The sequence below is a fragment of the Coloeus monedula genome (assembly GCF_965178545.1).
Source record: "Coloeus monedula genome assembly, chromosome: 7".
Taxonomy (NCBI): Eukaryota; Metazoa; Chordata; class Aves; order Passeriformes; family Corvidae; genus Coloeus; species Coloeus monedula.
The window spans coordinates 17,556,680-17,576,208 of NC_138787.1; the positions used below are offsets into that span (position 1 = coordinate 17,556,680).

At 37.4% G+C, this 19,529-nt stretch overlaps 1 protein-coding gene across 2 annotated transcripts in view; it reads left to right on the top strand.

Annotated features, from left to right (window-relative positions):
* Window positions 1–19,529, top strand: part of PDE11A (phosphodiesterase 11A) — a gene marked incomplete at both ends in the record, with an annotated part of 115,728 nt that overhangs the window by 61,365 nt on the left and 34,834 nt on the right. For both annotated transcript variants that reach the window (XM_082285507.1, XM_082285506.1), the window contains 3 exons: window positions 797–864; window positions 1,234–1,326; window positions 3,981–4,031. In XM_082285507.1, coding sequence (XP_082141633.1) covers window positions 797–864; window positions 1,234–1,326; window positions 3,981–4,031 — 212 coding nt within the window. The remainder of the gene's footprint in view (window positions 1–796; window positions 865–1,233; window positions 1,327–3,980; window positions 4,032–19,529) is intronic.

The window sequence follows — 19,529 nt, forward strand, 5'->3', positions numbered from 1 at the left end:
GAACTGACGTCAAAGCAATAGCAATTTATACTGTCAGGATAAGAGTTAGATCCCTGTGCCTTGTGGCTGTCAGGGAGAGCTGAGATCAGTAGTGCATTGCTGAAGGCACTTGGTGTCATGCAGGATCTTTGAGCTTCTTTAGCAGAGATGATGTGGGAATTGAGTCTTTTAAAAATACATCTTGTTGTTTGTTGTGAAGTACGCATTATCTTCAAGAAGCAGAAATAATCTGAACTGTTGACAGCTGATTACTCTTACAGTGTTTTTCTAAGGTCTTATTGTAGCTAAATGAAATAGAAATGTTTGTTGCAGTAGAAAGCAGTATTAGTTCAGAAAATGCATTTTTTCATTGGTTCAGTCAATTAATGAGCCAGTCATGAGTGAAAAAGGGTTTATATACCCAGATGATGCTGAACCAACTAAGAGTTTAGGAATGAAGGTACTGATTCAGCAAGTTATATTGGTAACTCCAAATTTTTAGGACAACTTATATGATTGCTGTTAGCAAAGTGATCAAGTTCTTTCTTGAATAGATCTTTAACCTTTTGTGAAGAGCATTGTGACTAACTTTTAGATTTGCAGTATTATACTTAGAGAGGAAGGAATAACAGCTGAAAGTACTGGTATCAAAACAATCAAACTATTGCACGTCTGTCTGTTTAGTGATTTTCAGAATAAATATTTGCCTTTTGCTTTTCAGTTTGAAATACATGTTTCACATTTTATCAATGAATAAAGCATTCTGCATTGTGAATTAATGAATGAAGATTATAATTCATATTAACTCTTTCTAAAGGGGTAGCTCAAGTGTTGAACAGGCTTGATGGGAAATCCTTTGACGATGCTGACCAGCGACTGTTTGAAGTAAGAGGCATTCAGTTCAGCATTAACATACTTTTTCAGTAGGATTTGGTATTTCTGAGTAATCTGCTTCAGTCCACTTCAGTCTACTCCAGGGAGGGGGCGAGAATATCTTGTCCATATTTGTGGTTTGACATTAATTCTCAGAAATCCTCACTTAGAAGGTGGCATCCTAATTAAAACAAGTTTCTGGCCTCTAATGTCTCATCTGGAGGCCAGTGACTCACCTGCATTCCTAAGATAACCTGTTTAAACATGATTATTCCTAATATTTCCATGCAATTTCTTTTAATGATTAAGCCAGAATTCATCTCTGTGCTTGTATTATGATTGATTCATATTTGACTTTCTTTTTTCTCTTTTAAATTTTAGGCTTTTGTTATTTTTTGTGGCCTGGGTATCAACAACACAATTATGTATGACCAAGTGAAGAAATCCTGGGCAAAACAGTCTGTGGCTCTTGACGTATGTGTACATTTTCATGAAACCTTTTCTTTCTCCTAAGTGTCACATGTAAAAGAGCCCACTATACGAAAAAAACCTACAATTATTTAAACTTCTCCAACCAGATTCAACAATATAGCACTGCCATCTGTTATGTATCTGGAGATTTTAAACATTATCATATTAAAGATAATCTCAGTGAGAAAAAAGCCTGGAGTTTTGAGGATAGCTTTATAAATTTACATTATTCCTACTACAGTAATAATTATGGGCGGTTTGAATGAAATTTCAGATCTTTCAAAAAGCATTATGCAAGACTGATTAATCTTAAAACATTGCTCTGATGAAAAGGGTAACATCACTAAGATATTGGTATTGTTTTAAATTTCACGTGTGATAAGAGAGGAAAATGATCTAGTTATCCCTGATGTGTGCACCTTTCACCTGTGTAACTCCTTTGAGTTTATCCAGTACTCATCATTACAATAAGGACCACAAAAATAACATTGGCCTGAATGAGATATGAAATTCTTTCCATTAAAACAAAAATCAAACCCAACTGTATTGCTATAAAGGGGCGTTTTTTTTCTTTGCATTAGGATTGGAGATGTTAATCTGCATAGTGGGGTTCTATCCTGTGATGCACACAGGCATATTAAGGCTTTCCAAAGTCGGTAAGACAGTTGGTGTTAGAAATTCTAAGCATAAGCAGATTTCTTTTATTATTTGTATATATCTATCCATTTAGGAGGAAAAGTTAAAAGCTTACCTTTTCAGGCCTCCTGCAAGATCCCTTATACTTTACATGTCGTAGCCATGAATAAGTGCAAGTTCCTCGTATGTCTGAGATATTTGTGCAATATGACACCTTAGAATGAATGCTCCTGCTGGCAAGAAAAACAAGCAGTGCTGGATGTCACACACAGATACACATGGATGAAACTTAATATAGAAGTTTATTTGCTACTGAAATAAAAGAAAATTGAGAATTTTTTGTTTAAAATACAGCTTCTTTCTTTGATCTAAAACAAGACTAATAACCATATATTACATGTAGAGTATAGGTTTGAGAAATAGTCACTATTCTTCAATGAAGAGTAATTATTTCTATAAATGGGCAACAGCTCTTGATAATATTTGCATAAAGTGATGGAAAATGCAGGAGTAAAGTACTGATCAGTAGAATGGCATAAGATGAAGGACTGTGGATTCATTTTTCACTAATAGATTACTTCATTGGTATTATATATTTAGCTATAATGGCAATGAAAGGCACTTGAAAATTACATTGATATCAGATGTTAAATAAATCACCTTTTTATATATCATAATAAGATTCTTATCCAGATATACTGATACAGGTTTTCATATAGTATTCTGATAAGATTGACTAATAAATAGAAGAGAAAAACATAAATAAATTATAGGAAAGGTTCAAAGCCAGGCTAAATACTTCTTTTATATTAAGGAAACAACATATCCAAATGATTAAAAGATTAGAATAACAAATACTAAGGAAGACTAAAAATCTAGAGGGATATATTGAACACAGATCAAGGAGAAGCTTGATGAGAATTTTGGTACTAAGTGTCATCTGTCATAGCAGAGGGTGTAGTTTGACTAATCTTACCAATTTCTGAGAGAAGTTGCAATATGGTTGGACAGAAAAATAGATACTATTTGAGAAAGGACGTGATGTTATAATTATACAAAGTAAAATGGGGTACAGAATAAATGAGTTTATGTTTGTTATTTATTCTTTTATAGTGCAGGAATGAATTTCTGTAAAAGGTGGCATCTCCAAAACTGATAAGAGTAAATATATCTTGGGACTTACTGCCACAAGGTATTGCAAGTCAAAGCCATAGGAGATACAGTTTAGGTATTTGTATGAATAACAGAGACATTCATAGATGAAAATTATTTCAAAATGAGAAACATGTATGAAAGCTCACAGCACATCAGCAGGTTGAGTGTTGCAGTGTGGGGAGGAGGACCTGTCCTTGCTGGGAGTGCTCTGGCTCTGGGAGCTCCCTCATGGACCAGCAGCTCGTCCCATACACAGAGATCGCAGTGGGTCCAGAACACAGGATGGCTCTTGCACCTTCTGCAGTGCTTGTTCAATGTTTGTATCATCCCATAAGGAGAGAATGTACTACATAGAAATAGATGCATACCAGCAGGTAATAAGAGCATGTGTGCAGTACTTTGTGCATTTTATTTGATGCTGCCATCTCCAGAATGGTATTGAAGAGAATGTCAGACATAGCACCTAGAGGTGCTGATATTTGGATGCAGTGATGTGCCACTAGTATAGGCATTAAGCTTTTCAGTATAGCAGAAGGCATTATTAAAAGTCTGTAAATCTGTTGTTATTTTTACATTAAATTCTTTCTCTTTTGATTGTAGAACTCCAGGAGAATAATGTAGGAATCCTTATAATATTAAATTACTTACTGTCCGTTATTCCCTATAAAATTCCCTGCAATATAAATGCCAAATGTCTGCCTGATAACCTGCAATTAGCTATTATGTGCTGTCAATCAGAACTGAATTATCACATAAATGCTAATTAAATTGGCTGTAAACATAATTGATTAGACTGCAGTATAGCGCCCTGATATTTCTACTCGTCAAGTGTATGAAAATGTTTTTTATCTTTTGTTCTGGGGCAGGTGTTGTCTTATCATGCAACATGTTCGAAGGCAGAAGTTGATAAATTCAAGGTAAGATTTAAGTTTCTACTTATTTCTGAAAATATAAGAGTAAATTAATATTAGTGTAGATTATCTGAGAGAAGTTTTACATGATAAGCAGAAAATCTTAATTAACAATGATTTATAGAGGACATATTACATGTTAGGCTGTTAAGTAGGGAAGGTGGAAGATGTCTTTCAAAGGGTCAAGAGCTGCAGTGGTGGGTGCACAGCAGCAAAGTCCCATTGTGCCAGCACCAGCTACTGGCACTGCATGTCAGTGTGGGTTTGGTGGCCTCCTCAGCAGGAACCATCACAGGGAAGTCATACCGTGTAGGAGATGAGGGAGGGACTAGAAAAAAAGAGAGGAACTTGAGACTTTCCATGCTTATAGTGTGGAAGCTGCCCTGTGCTTACTAAAAAAGCAAAACATTCTCTATCCTGATTGTGCGTAGGGTCAGAAGGCTGGATGGAAAGATGAGGAATCTTCTAACTCCTCTAAGAACCCTGGGCAGAATGTGGAAGTGATGTGTTCTGAGTGTAGCATTGCTAGGGACCAATAATTGCATGTTTTCACTGAATCCTGCCTTTCCATGGGCTAGAGAGTGGGGGGAACAGTGACCTTGATCTTTAATCACTGCCAGCAATCCAGAGCTGCTTTTGTGATAGACTGTCTTTTCCTGCTTGAGGAGGCACTTGGGAAACTTGGTGATGCTTCCCTTGGCTATGAGGAGACAATGATGGTAGAGGGCTCCTCAAAGCTGCTTGGGAGGCTCTCATGGTGGGTATCACTGTTGGTCTCCTGGACACAAAGTGCATCAGAGACTGTAGTGAAGTTTGGGAAGGAGATCTGGACTGTTGTGACCCCACGCTGCTGTCATTCCGTGCTCTGGAACCCTGGCATCTGTCTGGCTGCAAAATAGCTCTTGGGTGGTAATTCTTACTCTTGAAAACATGGCTGGCATAGAGCTGATACTGATGAGTTATCTGGGCTGAGGAAGGGCAGCTCTTGCTAGTTAATTAGTTTGAAGATTATTGCCCAAATGGTGGCTGTGCCTTAAGACTCTGTATCGATACCTGGTGATAAGGGTATAATATTCTACCTTCATTGTAGTTACTGGTACAGTTACCCAAACTTGTGTGTGCTGAAGATGAGATTACTGAAGTCTTGCTTGAAGATCATTCCAACACTACAGGGAATACTTTTGTGTGTGCAAGAAGTTGTATTCAGTGTTTGGCAAAAGGAGCTAAACACTGTGTTGAGAGAGAGGAAAGAAAGGGATAAAGATTCATCAATTTCCTATTTTATTTTTGTATTTCCATTTACCTTAGAATAAGCACCTGTAATACAGTTTCTATGACTCTCAGGATTCCACCAGTATCTTTGTATGTACAAGAGGGCCATTCTTGATTGCTGTCAGCCACTGCAAGACAACTCTCTTTCACAGTCTGTGCAGTTGAAATAACAGCCTGCTATGTTACCCTTTGGACTCAGATGCTTGTGTGATGAGAAGCTATTCTACTTGTTTTCCCAGGTGACTTCATTAATAGATAGACCAGTCTCCAAGTAAGAAATGTCTTTTTATGATCTGTTTACCTTGAAGGCATGCAACTATCCATTTAATGGTTAATAATAAGGTAAAAGGAAATGAAAAGCATTTATTCATTAGTAATGCCAAAAGATACATTTCCAATGAAGAACATAGATGAGAAAAAAAGGAATATAACCAAGCTATCCTTAAAGTAATTTAAGCTAATTTTTCAGAAAAATTTTCCCTTGCCTATATCCAGTTTTCTCATTTTCAGTTCCTGACAAAATGAGTCTCAAGTAGTCTTTGTTAATGCCTTTACACCACTGGATGTAAACAAAACAGAAGAACAAAATCCCAGAGACAACCAGCATGTCCTGTGGGCCTGTGACACAGAGCTCATCCCCAGAGAGGGCCATCCATCTGTGGGATGAAATTACTCCCATCTCCCTGCTTGCAGCCGGTCTCCCTGCTGAGGTCTCCCAAGGCATCCTACCCTGAAATCACTGTTCTTTTCTCTGTTCATTATATTGTTATATTTTGTGTAAGCCCTTTGTTATATTAGGGTCATCTTCTAGACTTGACTGGCTAATAAACCATCCCTCCCTCTGGGGGTGTTTGAGTCTAGAACTGTCCCCTCTCTCTGTGGTGATTTATTGGCAGATGTCAGAGCACATGTCTGTTACGATTTACCTGATGTCCTGGTTCAGTCAGAGCAGACACACACACGATAGGAACATCTAAATGAGAGTAATGCCAGGAGCTCACTATTGGCTCCTGACTGACACAGCACCTAGCAGTAATTAATGATTTGGAGTGACAATGCATTTGAGTTGGCAACTTCTCAACATATTACCTCAAATATATTGTAACCGGACCCCAGAAGCATGGAAATAATTACATACTCTTTTAGTACAAGTTTTTTCTTTCCCTCTTTATAATCTTATTTTTTATAGTCTTCATAAACTGTTTCTCCATTAAGTTTTATTTGCTTAGGATCTCAAGAATATTCTGATAAAAAGTGAAAAATTGCAAGTCTACTTGAAGTTTATTTTTTCTCTGGTTTTTACCAGTGAATTATCTTATTGCATTATAGAAAGCCTAGGCAGACTAGTAAAAGTTGATTTTTTTCCCTTGAAGTTTCATCAATAATTTCTTACTGTTAGTGGATGAATTCACAAACATACAAATTAACAAATATACCTGGTATCTTTTAAAGAATTAAGCATAATCACTGTGACCAGGTTCTGTAAGATTAATGACATTTATTTCTGTTTCTTATAATCCCATCTAAGAATTAATGAAGAAAACCCCACCTTAATAAGAAACCCTTAAGGAATTAAATACCTTTTTCCAGATGTTTATCTGGGAAAAAGTGCAAAGCACTATTGCTGGTGGAGCTGGAAAAATACAGAGGGAAGTTCACAGTATGGAACAATGAAACGTGAGTATATGAAAATTGACCATGTCATACAATTGGCTACTAAATATTTTTAGATTTTTTGGGTTTTAATTTTTAGGTTTAGATTATGATGGCTTCCAAAAAAAAATTATATTTATTATACTGTTAAATTCACACAACTGCATAATATTTTTTAGGTTTTCTGATATGTGCCACATAACTGTGCTAAGTAGATTTCTGATACCATTCCTCCAGATACAGGAAGAAAAACTAAACTTTGCTTTTCATGGGCATTTGCAAGTAAAACAAAAAACCCCATCACCTTGAGTGCAAATTTTTCTGACAATGTCTGCAGTCTTCAGCCTGATTTATCACAATGCTTCTCCTCCCTTGCATCTACATAATTATGCTAAATTCAAACTGAATTTTGGCAGGATAAGCTAAAGTAATGCACTGTTGAATCATCCCCACATCAATATTAATTTTATTTTTAAAAAGTTAGAAAAAGCTATTATTTTAGAAACTGTGGCAACTCAGTTCTCCCTTGTATTTTAGACTTGAAAGACTATTCTGTCATTTCTGTCGTGTACTAGTGCTAGTGCTTAGCTATAAGCATTTGTGTCACTGGAATAGATAAGGCACTTGAAGTCTGATTAATCTAAGATTGAAGCTATCCTATAGGATAGTCCTGTAGTGCCAGGTTTCTTCTTACTGAAATTCCAGTTCTGTGAGCCTAAATATAGTTATGTGTTAGACAGATGTAGATACATGAGTAAAGAATGCAGAATTGTGTCCAGGACTGGATATTTATAGCAAGAGTTACTGATTTATGAGACAGTAATGAACAAGTCCTGTGTCTTAGCAAGCAGCTTAACAAACACACATCACCTTTAAATTTAACCAATGTAGTTTCCAAAGAGAATATGTAACCACTGTCCTATTATGGGCAGTGTACAAGAAGCTATTTTTAAGAAGCAAGCCTAATTGCGCAGCTGTCGATGGTATAAGCCAGATCAATATTTAATGACTATGATGCATTATTTATAGCCCTGTGAGATATTCCCTTTTTTAGGTCAAACAGCACACAGGAGAGATACACAATGGAAAATAATGTATCACCTGATTTACAGAATCTTCAATTCAAAATGTAGCATGAATAACAATTTCTGCCTTTCTCAATTTTGCAGCCTGAAGTGTGGCTATTTAAGATCTACCTTCACATAGGGAGGCTTTTGTGTCTTTCTTAAAAACACTCATTTAACTACAGAATGATGGAAAGAGTTGAACTAAACAAGAAATAACTTTTAAGACTGCTACTGTATATGACAATATAAACAGTTGAATCCATGAAAGATGATGGATCTATGTGAATTTGATACTTGGAGTGAGTTACGCATGATTTACCATTTGTTATTCACGCCTTATGCACCCTTAAATGTGTAACAATGGGCAGCACAACGAAAAAAAATAAAATTTTTGTACTGATTTTATCTTCAATCTCTGAAGCAATAGGGAAGGCATTCCTTGGCTATGTTATTGTCATCTTTCAATTTAGAACTAATTTAATTACTTTTATAAGCTTGTAATTAAATAATTTTTAGTAGTTTATAGTAATTAATTCATAGTCTTCCCCAGTAATTAAATTTCAGAAAGGTAATGTGGCCTTTGTCTTGTACCATTTATGAAATATTGCCATAGAATATGGGGGGTTTATGCACTGCTGCTGTTCTGCTGCACTGCTGTGTCAATCTGTTTGGTAACCTGTGTTTACCAAACCCACAAGCACGTAGTCACACTGCAGCATCAGCACTGCAACCCGTGGGCCTGGCCATGTGTGTGGGGAAACACGGAGCTCTTCACATGCTGCAGATTGGCCTCCAAGGCTGCTCACACACACTTCCCTTTGGCTGGCACTGAGCTTTTCCCTAGTGCTATTCCAGCTGCTCAGGTTCTGCTGAAAATAGCAACAATAGGAAAAAAACTAAAGAAAACTTCAGGGTAACCAGGGCGTTGAAATTGAATTGTGCTCCCTTTTTCCCTTTTGAGAAAGGTACAGGATCACAAGATGTAAAACACAGTTTATTTCTCTACTTTTCCACATCCACTGCCCACATAAGACAAGCACCGTGTTAAGAGTTTCATAATTCATGAAACCAAGGTCTTTATTTATTACGTTATTTTGTACACTTCGACATGTGCCCATGTCTTCAGTTGTCATGGAAATAAGAAGTCAAGAACACATTGCATACACTGAAAATAATAAATAATGATAAAATACTGAGTGTTTATACTAGTTTCTGAAATGTGAGGCTGTCATCTGACTTCCAGCAAGTGCTCTGTAGTTCAGTTTTTTTCCAGTTTCAGTGAACAGGGAATGGCATGGAGAAGTGGAGTAGGGAAAGATTGTTCATGGTATTTTCTCATAAAATGTCTGGATTTAGGGACATCAGATGAAATTAGGGTGGAGATTTTAATCTGATTAAAAATGTCTCTTCAGCAAACTAGTAGTTAAACTATATGACCTATCACTGTAGATGTTAATGAGTTAAAATGATGAATTAGCAGAAGGAAAAGGCAGAGACTGATGTTCTCTGGGTCAGGGAATCTCCAAGGCGCAGCTCACCAAAGCAGAAAGGAGTGCACCAGGGGGGTATGTTTTTTCAGTTCAAATAATATTCCCTGAGGGGTTTTGCTTATTTTCTTCCATGAGGTGTTTTATCAGACATAAAGTCAGATTAATTTTATGTGTCAGAGACATGAGAAGCACCTTTCAGGCATTACTTCTGGAGCTGTCCTGCTAGACTGGTGCCGTACTACAGTGCCTACCCTAATTCAAGGAATAGTTAATAGAGAAAGCTAGTGGGAATTCTGAATTTGGTTTCAAAAATTTAAACGTTCAGTTTTATTGAAATTTCAGCATAGGTAATCAAGATGAGATTAAACTGCTGCAAAAGGTTGCTGAAAAGATTCCTCTTGTGTTTCTAAAATGGCCACATTTATTATTTCAGGTGAAAACATAGAGCTCCCAGAGTAAAATGTTCCTTTCCCTCTGGGGCAATGGAATATGAATTTTCCAAGATGTTGTGGAGGTAAGGTTTACAAGGAGTATTTTAGCCTGGTGAGGCTCAAGCACTGAGCTGCCATCCTGTGTCCAGCCTGCCCTGCCTGTTGACTCTGGAGGAGTTCAAGGGAGGCTGTAGTTGTTGTGAGGATACTTCCACCCTCTAAATGTCTGCAGTCTAACTGGGCAAGTTCCTTGTCCTTGTGTTGCCAAATCATCTGAGCAGGGCAAGGCACTGCTTAATGTTTTGGTTTCCCATTTGCAAAGAGGGGACAGAAATATTAAAACATCTGTGAAAGGTTTCAACAATTCTACTTTTTGGACTGCAACACATTTGTGTGATGCAACTGTATTGCATTTGCATGATAAGCTTGCACAAAACCAGTTTATTTTCTGGTGCAGGAGATAAGTAAATCCTGGTTTAAAATAAATCTTTCTTTTGAGGAAAAACTGTATATGATTGAGAGAGTTAAGGCAAAAGAAAGAAGCCTGTGGCCTGGAATCTAGCTAAAGCCCACAATTTAATCATATAATCATGCCCAGACAACTTTTTCTGTTAATTTATGAGTTTAGCCAAGTCATTAAAATAATTTTTAAAAGATATAGGCTTCTTTCAGCAAGGAATAGATTCTGGATTGCTTCAGGGCAAGGGCATTACAGAACTCAGTAAGGAACTTCTGTAGAATTTTTTTAATATGCAAAGGCAAAATATATTTATTCCTATATCTTTATGCTATGCAGAATAATCTTTGGATACATTTACACTGTGGGTTAGAAAGAAGGGATCTTCAGCGTTATGATTAAAAAGAAGAAGTGAAAAATCAACATTTATATTCTAACTGCAGAGTAAAGACACACAGTAACTAGAAATATTAAATAATAAATGACTAGTTCTGAGATCAACTACTTCATAGTTAGACCACAGCTTAAATCTCCTCATTAAATACTTTAAAAAGTAATAAACTTCAACCAATGAAAATAACAAAATTAAAATATGTGCCTGATCAAAACAGTCTTTGTACTAGTTACTTTAAAAAGCTGCCTTCTCTAAAGCTGAAATAGACTTCAATTGATCTAGATAATTCTAATTATTTCTGCTATACTCTAATATTTACAGTACTAAAAAAAACCCTTCCATGTAGTTGAAAATATCACTGACTTACTGCCTTTAATAGTGGCTGTTTTTCAGTTTCTTAGTAATTATGCACAGTAATACAGTGACACTTAAACAACAGACATTTTCAGCAGAGAATTAATAAAACACTTAGGATTATTAAGTTGTCCATACTAAAAAAAGCATGCTGCTACTTTGCTGTTCCCAGATACTGGATTTCTGTTATTCACATGGGAAATTTTGTGTTTCTTGCATCTGTTTCCATATGCAAAACTACAATTGGTCCAGGTCTTGAGAATGCTTCGAAAAACAAGTTAGAAAAAGCAATTGTTGGAACACAGTATTGCTCCCAAGTGAAGGTGACATAATTTAGTACCCAACAGACCTGTTGTCTGTTCTTCCATCTGATCAGTCATCATACTCCGTAAGAATCCCTTGTCAGATGGAAAACATTAAGGAACAAACACAGTTCAACATTGCTACCCTAGGTAGCCAGCAACCATGCAAAAAGTCATAAGGCATGGAATATATTTACATTGCCATCCAAGCCAGAGGGATATCTGATGAATGATTTAAAAAGGAAAAAACAACACTTGCCAAATAATAAAGTAGTGTACTTCAGTCAGTGACAGACTTTGGAATTTCTGTTAGGAAAGATTTTCAGACAGGAAGAAAAATTTATCTAGCAAAGACTCCTGCACTGAAAGTGGGCCAGCATAATTTAAAATTTGAGGTACTTCAGTGAAAGATGGTAATGTAGGAGTTCTTCAGTGTGACTTTATCATAGTTACTTTGCCACCAACAAGGAGCAAGTTATTCCCCACACAGTTGATAAGACATCCCTTGGGCTGGCCCTGTATGTGAACAGCTCACTCTTCTGAGACCTGCATTCCCAAGTGCTCCAGAAAGACCATTGTAGTGTTTATTTTGTCTCATGAAAGAATTTTCAAAGAAATCTATAAAAATGGCATAATATTTCACATTTTAAATTATTCTTTATTTATCTGTGCTTGATTGCTTCTGTAGCCCCAGCAGACTGAGAATTATACCTAGGCATTTTCTGGTTAAAAAATGAAGTTGCTTTTCACCAAACTTTATTTAGATAGAAACTTTCTAGTTGGCATTGATATTATCAATTTAAATTTTAAAATTAAAAAACTTAGCTGTACTGGATTTAAAAACAGGATTTTTTTTTTAAACTTAGCATATACCCTACAAATGAAAAAAATATTTTTCTTTATTTCTGCTTCTGTGCAGTGTGCCAGCTGCAAGCAATTGTTTGTCATAAATGTTTGCTTGTGTTGATTTTAAATTATTAATGGCAATATTTCTATAGGATTTTTGTTTGTTTGTTTTTAGTATTTTACAGCAAGAAACATAAATGTCTCCCAGAGGAAGAACGCAGTGTTCTTTAAAGGCTTTTGACATTTCCAACGAGTTGATATTAGAGCTAGAACCTTTTCATAAGTAAAACACTCAAAAGTGAAGAGTGGGAGACATGTTTTTTCTGAGATGAATCTGTTTGGCCACTGGGTGCCATCCTTGCTCCACTTTAAGGCTGGTCGCCAAGCAGCATTTCTGTTAAGCCGTAAAATCCTGAAAAGTAATGCCAGTGCAATTTCACACCACCACAGTGTTTCTGTGAGTGCATGTGTAGAATATGTTCCCAGCACAAGGTAGCCTGCCCTTCTTGCACAAGTCACTGAGAGACTGAAGAGAAATATCCGTGCAGGTTCAGCCATGTTATGTCCAGTCTCATATCCAGCAATTTTTTTTTTTTTTTTTGCATTTCTCCATCAGGTGGTGAGAATGAGGCTGTGCTGAAAGGGCTGTTCCCACACATGAGCATGTGAGTGACCGTGCTTCTATGCAGTATTAACTTAGGCTTTGGGATTATTTGAAAGAAAAAATTCCCTGGATGCACACTTGTTTTCTAGATCAATTTGGGATGTATGTGTCATCAACCAAAACATTATCTAGCCTATATTATGTAAAAAAATATTTGTAATTGCAATCTTGTATAGGTTATTTATTACACTGTTTCATTGTCTGCTCAGGGTGGGGCCAGCTATTGATTTAGTCTGGGCAAAATCCCTGGCAGAGTAAATATACTTTCTAGAAGAGATTGTGTCAGTAGTTCTGTGGGTTTAGTCTTTCAAATTTAAACTGCAAACACTTTACATGTATGAGAAATAGACTATAGCACACACCTCCCCTCCCAGTCATAATGTGCCTGTGCATCCAACAGCCTGTTCGGTCGCTTCAGCGTAACTGGCCTACCCCTGCTTTCTCTGCTGCCACACAGCTGTGTGTGTGTTCTGTCCCTGCAACAAGCTCAGGGACACGCAAAAACCCCACCCCAAAAATAACAGAAAAATCTATTTCTATGTATAGCCTTCATAAACTCTACTGTTATCCTGATTCCAGTATCTACTTGTGCTACCTCTACTTTCCCTGAAGGAAACCTGTTGCTGTGAGGAGTGGTAAGGAAAAGTTATAAGCAGCATAATATATACATACATTCAAAACATGAATGTCAAGAAATTAGTGGTTTTGTTTGTATTGCAGCCTTTTACCTTAAAGCAGTGATACATGAAAGCAACTTTTACTTAGAGAAAATTTATAAAGCTAGTAATACGTAGGTAGTAATTAAGGAGCTAAATAAATACAAGATTTAAGTGCCTATTATTTGGTTTTTTGTTGAAAGAATGGGATCTGCACATTTTGAGTTTTTCAGAAAGGTTGTGGTGATGAGGCTGTGACTTGTGTGTGAACCAGAGCTTGTGGGACAGTGCAGGGTGCTTAGGCTTTCTCTGCTGGGGGGCTTTGTGGATGAAGGGGGGAGTGGAGGATGTCCGTTCTGCTCTGGGCAGAGGATCTGGGCTCGGTGTTCAGCCTTCCCTGCAGAAGCCTCACATGGGATAAGCCTTGGCTTGTGATGCTGTAGTGAGATGAACCTCTGGGTTTGGGGAGGAAGCTCTTTTGGGCAGTCCTGGGTGCTCCTAGGGAGTGCTTTATGGGTTCAGAATGGGATGTCTGGATTTCTTTTAAACCTGCAATCAGAACTTGACAAAAAGTAAGGAGAAAAAGACAAAAACTTTAAAGAGAATCACTGAAGTGTTCTCTGTAGGATTCCTGCAAATGTACGTTGTCAGGTTGAAGGTGTTGTCAATATTATTTATTGTCTACCTGACAGTATTCTGCTATAGCTGTCACTCTAGCAGGTCTGAAATAGGACTTTCTCCCCAGTGGAGCAGTAACCCACTCATATATTTGCATAACTTTCCCCACCAGTCACTGTACTGCCAGCCTGATTTGTCACAGCTGCTTGGAAAGAAAATTTCAGTGGCTCTCAGGAATCCCAGTGCCATTGTGCTCCTGCAGCACCACCAGGGCCCCAGGGTGACATGGGACCGGTGGTTCTGCAGGTTGGCTTTGGTGCACTGAGAGCTGCTGGAGTGTGCTGGGATCAAAAAAATAGTGTAATACCAGTACATGTGCCATTGTGGCTCTGGTGGGATTTTTGAGGTTCTGGTTCTGGGTTTTTTTAGTGTCTGATCGTGGCAACCCCTTCACTTTTTTCACATGCTCTCTTCCACCGTGTGCCCAACTGAGAGTTGCAGGGCACAGTCTGGGCTGTTTGTCACCAAACGTGAGTTCCCCCCTATGCCTTCACATCGTGTCCACCACGACAAGAATCTGTCCCTGTTCCTTCCACCCTTAATCATGTTTTTCCTCTTCTGAGGCTTCAAGGAAGGAGCTAGAACTTTTCCTCCACTTTCTGGGTAGGAAAAGGCTACGTTGTATCCCAGTTTCCTCACCCTCCCAAATTTACAGGCATGCAGGGGGGTCAGTCCACATTACCCATTCTGCTCTTCATGGGAGTAACAAAGCTGACTTTTTGCCACCAAAACCAAGTAAAGCTTTGTGGGAAATGGCAGCCTGACACTTTTGTAGTACAGAGAAATAGTTGCCCTAGGTTTGCTGCTTGTGTTTGTTTGAAATTCTGAAACAGAGACTGAATAGACCCTTTTGTACAAACTTCTCATCTGCACTGATGGTCATAAAAACTCGACAGTTGCTAGCCTGCAGTATGTGACACATTGGTTCTTTCCTAATCACCATCAGCCAAAAGGACGTGAACACTCCCCAGCGCGCCTTGGGAGATCATTGTGTCCAATGTGCATGCCCTGTAAAACTCCAGTCCTAGGCTGCTGTGGTTATGGACTTTGGCCTTAAGAATAATAGATGCCTAGACCATTAATTGTTTTTATTTTATGTCTCTGTTCTTTTAAAATCAAAATTTCTTGTTCCTTTTATAGGCTGCCATATATTTTGTTTTTGTGTACTAGGAAACAACTTTAGCATCAAGAATTGATTTTTAGTAACATAAAATAACATATTTTGTGTCTATTATGGTTTGTAACATTTTATACATCATATTTTTATCTCTGAAATGTATTATTTCTTTTTGATGGGCCCCAATTTCAGAAAGTGATATGTTCAGATAGAATTGAGTGACTGATTAGAAATATTTGAAATTTTTTTCTGCTTTTTAGCTATAATTCTGGGCCTAGTTTTGGAAATAGTATGTGTAATACTGTAATGACATACCTTCCCTTGCCCTTTTAAAATGAAAATTATAAGACTTTTAAATTACAAATTCTTTCCTCAGGCACATACAGTTTTATCCCAAAAGCAGAAAGTAAATACCATACTTTTGTCCTAAGCCCACACTGTATGATAATAAAAAAAAAAAAAAATCCTAAATGCTATATTTGGTAGTGATATATTGCTTAATGGCTACTTTTCTTGTTCTGATAGAAGAAGCAGACTAAGCTTCTTCACGGCTTTCTTAATGCTGTGAAGTTTCTCTTTTAATTAAAAGAAATACTAGCATCATACTAAGCAGTAGTTATGTTTGGTAAATGGTCTAACCAAACACAACTTTTTGAAACAAGTCTAAATGCCACTTTCTTTGTTCTGCATTTCACATCTAAAGCACTTGTCATGCTGTTCATTTGCCATTTGACAGTGGAGCACTTGCACCACATCCATATACGTGCTTCAGCTGCAGATTTTGAAGCTGGATGCATGTACTGCATTATTCTTGGTTTACAGATGTAAAACTTGGACTAAATCAAGGAATGACCTTTTCCAGCAAAGGGCTCAGACACCTACTGTGGGACTTGGGGCACAGTTTGGGCATTTGATCTCACAATTGCCACCCTCTGTTTATCTGTAGGGTTAATCTGAGGAGGTATAAAATACACAAATCCTGTTCCACCATTTATTTTATCCAACAACTGTTCAGATACAAGACATTCACATGACTGGAACATTGCTGTTCTAGGAGTCTCGTAGATCTGGCAGCTGCAAAGTGTGTTTATATGGCAGCATGCGGTCTCCTTGGGGCAGGGGCATAGGAATGGTTGGTCTCCAAAGCTCTCTCCAAACTAAAGGAGTCTGTGTTTCTGGGTGATCCCACTATTGAAGTCAGAGAAATGCTCCTGTGATAATCATGTTTAAAAAATTATTAGAATCAAAATCAAGAGGAAACTACACATAAGTCATTTCCATACCCACTCCCCTTTACTGTAAATATTGTAAAATTCCCTGTAAATGCCACTGTCCTGCTTCTGCTTCAGTTGTCATTGGAAAAGAGGTGCTAATTCAGCATTGTGAAGGGCAAAGAGTTGCCATCCAGAGTCTCCAGTAACAGATGGAGGCCTTTAAAAGCCAGTTTGCTCTGGGCATTAAACATGCCTGAGCTACAACATTTGATTCTCTTTTGGAGAGAGTAAATGTGTCAGACTGAATATAACAGGCTTTGGTCTTCCATGGCTATGAAGTAGTACAAAATTTGTCCACTGCTGCTGATAACTGACTATAAAGATGTATTTTAAAAGATGCCTGCCTGCAGCTATAAATATAAGCAAGTACTTTAGAGGCCTTTATATATGAAAAGAAACATTCACAAATAAAAATCTTTGCCATCAGAAAATGATGTCTTCAAAATGGCTTCATAGAATCATAGGGGATTATGTGAGAGATAATGAAGGCATCACATTTAAATATTCTTCATTTTGATGCTTTCTTCAGCTTTTGATGATAATCCTTTAAGGTTTTTCAGATCCTAATCTTCTGAGAGAGATTCGAGATGAAGAGATACTTGAAAAGACAATTTCATTTCTTGTGTGTGTCACATTGTCTGGAGCTCCAGTTTCACTCCAGAGTGTACATGAGGTCAGATCCTGACCTGCTATTCGAATAGTATGTGGACTCTGGACTCTGACAATGCCCCTGGGATTTAAGATGTACACCATATCATTTTGCCATTCTTTTGCTACACTGGGATATACATTTCATGAGATATCTTTGTATGTGCGAAATATAATCAAGTTTCTTGTTACTTTTTTTCCATCAGTCTGGCAGTATTTTCTGATGAGGAAACCTTGCTGAGCATTCCACATGCCACTGTAAATAAGGTTATGCAAAAAGTGGACTACGTTCAGTAAGTGGAAGTTGCTGCTACAGAATAGTTCTAGTGTCGCATGGGAAGGAAGCTGAGTATATCAAATGGCAGAATGTGCCTTTTTCTTAAACAAAGCCATACTAATCTATTTATCAGTATGTTTCAAAATACTTCCCAAGTCTTTTAAGTGATTCTAAATCACTGGGGTGCTTTAAAAAATAATTTCACTGTAACTTGATTTTTAGTTGCCTGCCCCTCCCTTTTGCTGTCATGGTACATTCATCCTCTCTGTTTTCCTAAAAGAGAGTGTTGTTATTGCTGTTTATTTTAAGATATCCACTGGAATTTTTCCTGCAGCACTGCAAAATTTCAGGGAGGGATATGTTTTAGTATTCTGCCCTATTAATATTTTTTTATATCTCTGTAATTAAAATAATGAAGTTTTAATGACTATTCTTCTCTAAACCCTGGACTTCTGCATTTCTAGCCTAAGAAGCTGAGGATAGTCAATGCCAGGTGCAGCCAGAATATTGCTGCAGCCCCACAACATATCATTTTTTGTAACATTATTCAAATTAGGCTCTGCACTCATAATTCTGTTGTTTCCTTTATTGCTGTTGTAAAGCAAATGGTTCTTTTATACAAATGTTATCTCCTGGCTATTAATTCAGCAGTTATTTTGGATTATGGCACTCCTGTTAAATTTAGGAATGTAAAACCTCATAAATATTTAAAAGTTTGAGACTGACGTGGGAAGAAATCGTTTTTGACTTGCTTTGTTAATATCCTGTTGTTCAATTTGCAATAGATTGGGAATATATTGTTATTTCTCCATTGTTTGACAAATAAAAAACCAATTTTAGTTGAGCAACTGTGTCAAGTGTTCTACCTTGAATTGCAACAGGCTGGCAATAGTGTTGGTTTCCAGTAAAAAATAGCAAGGAAAAGATCTGTTTCTCTTTAAGAGGCCAAAAACTCTGAAAATGTTAATCAGAGCCCACTTCAAAGTTAATGAAAATGCAGCAATGGGTTTGTAAAGATTGTTTTGACAAAACAATTTCAAGAAGCTCTGCTCACAATCAAGTGCTTCTCTTTCCGCTTATTATTTAAGCTTTTCACTAAGGAACTACGGAGCATGATGTACAAATGTGTTTCTTCCCAAAAAGGGATTATACTAAGAATCTTATTTCTATCCAGTGACTGTGTTCATAGACTAAATATTAGTGTGCATCTCCAATATCTCCCAAGTCTCTGAAAAGTAACTGAATGATTTAAAAAGTCACAATTTTTGTAGGATTGCTGGAGGTCTGGACAGCACAGTCTCTGGGCCAGCATTTCTGCTTCACACCTAGCCTTATTTATTTATTTATATCCTTCCTTCCTTCCTTCCTTCCTTCCTTCCTTCCTTCCTTCCTTCCTTCCTTCCTTCCTTCCTTCCTTCCTTCCTTCCTTCCTTCCTTCCACTGGGAAGTACAGACATAGTTTTTCAGATCTTAAAGGCTGTTAAGGTGTAACTCCTGTTGGGATCATCTAGAAGTATTCCAGTATTTCAATGATCACTCAGAAAAACATGCTGAATTGATTCAACCTGGGAAAGTATGTTAGCAGACAACTGAGTGTGTAGTTAACAGAACTTGCATCTCTGGAGCATGCATGCTCCAGAGGTTCTTCAGCTGTGTCCTGGGATGACACTTGATAGGTTTGTTGTATTTCCTGTATCAGTTAAGCTCCCTGGCACAGCACCATGACTTTCTGAGGTACTGGCATGCTTTACTGGGTACTGAACCGAATAGACTTTTCTTCTACCTAGCAAGTAAGTTAAAACCACAGTGTTAATACTATTTTATGACAGGCTACCACCATCTTCTCTTACATGGTATAGCTAAAGCAGCTTAATCTCTGCATAAAGTAATTATTGAGGTGGCACTTTGTCTTCAGCCAAAAGAA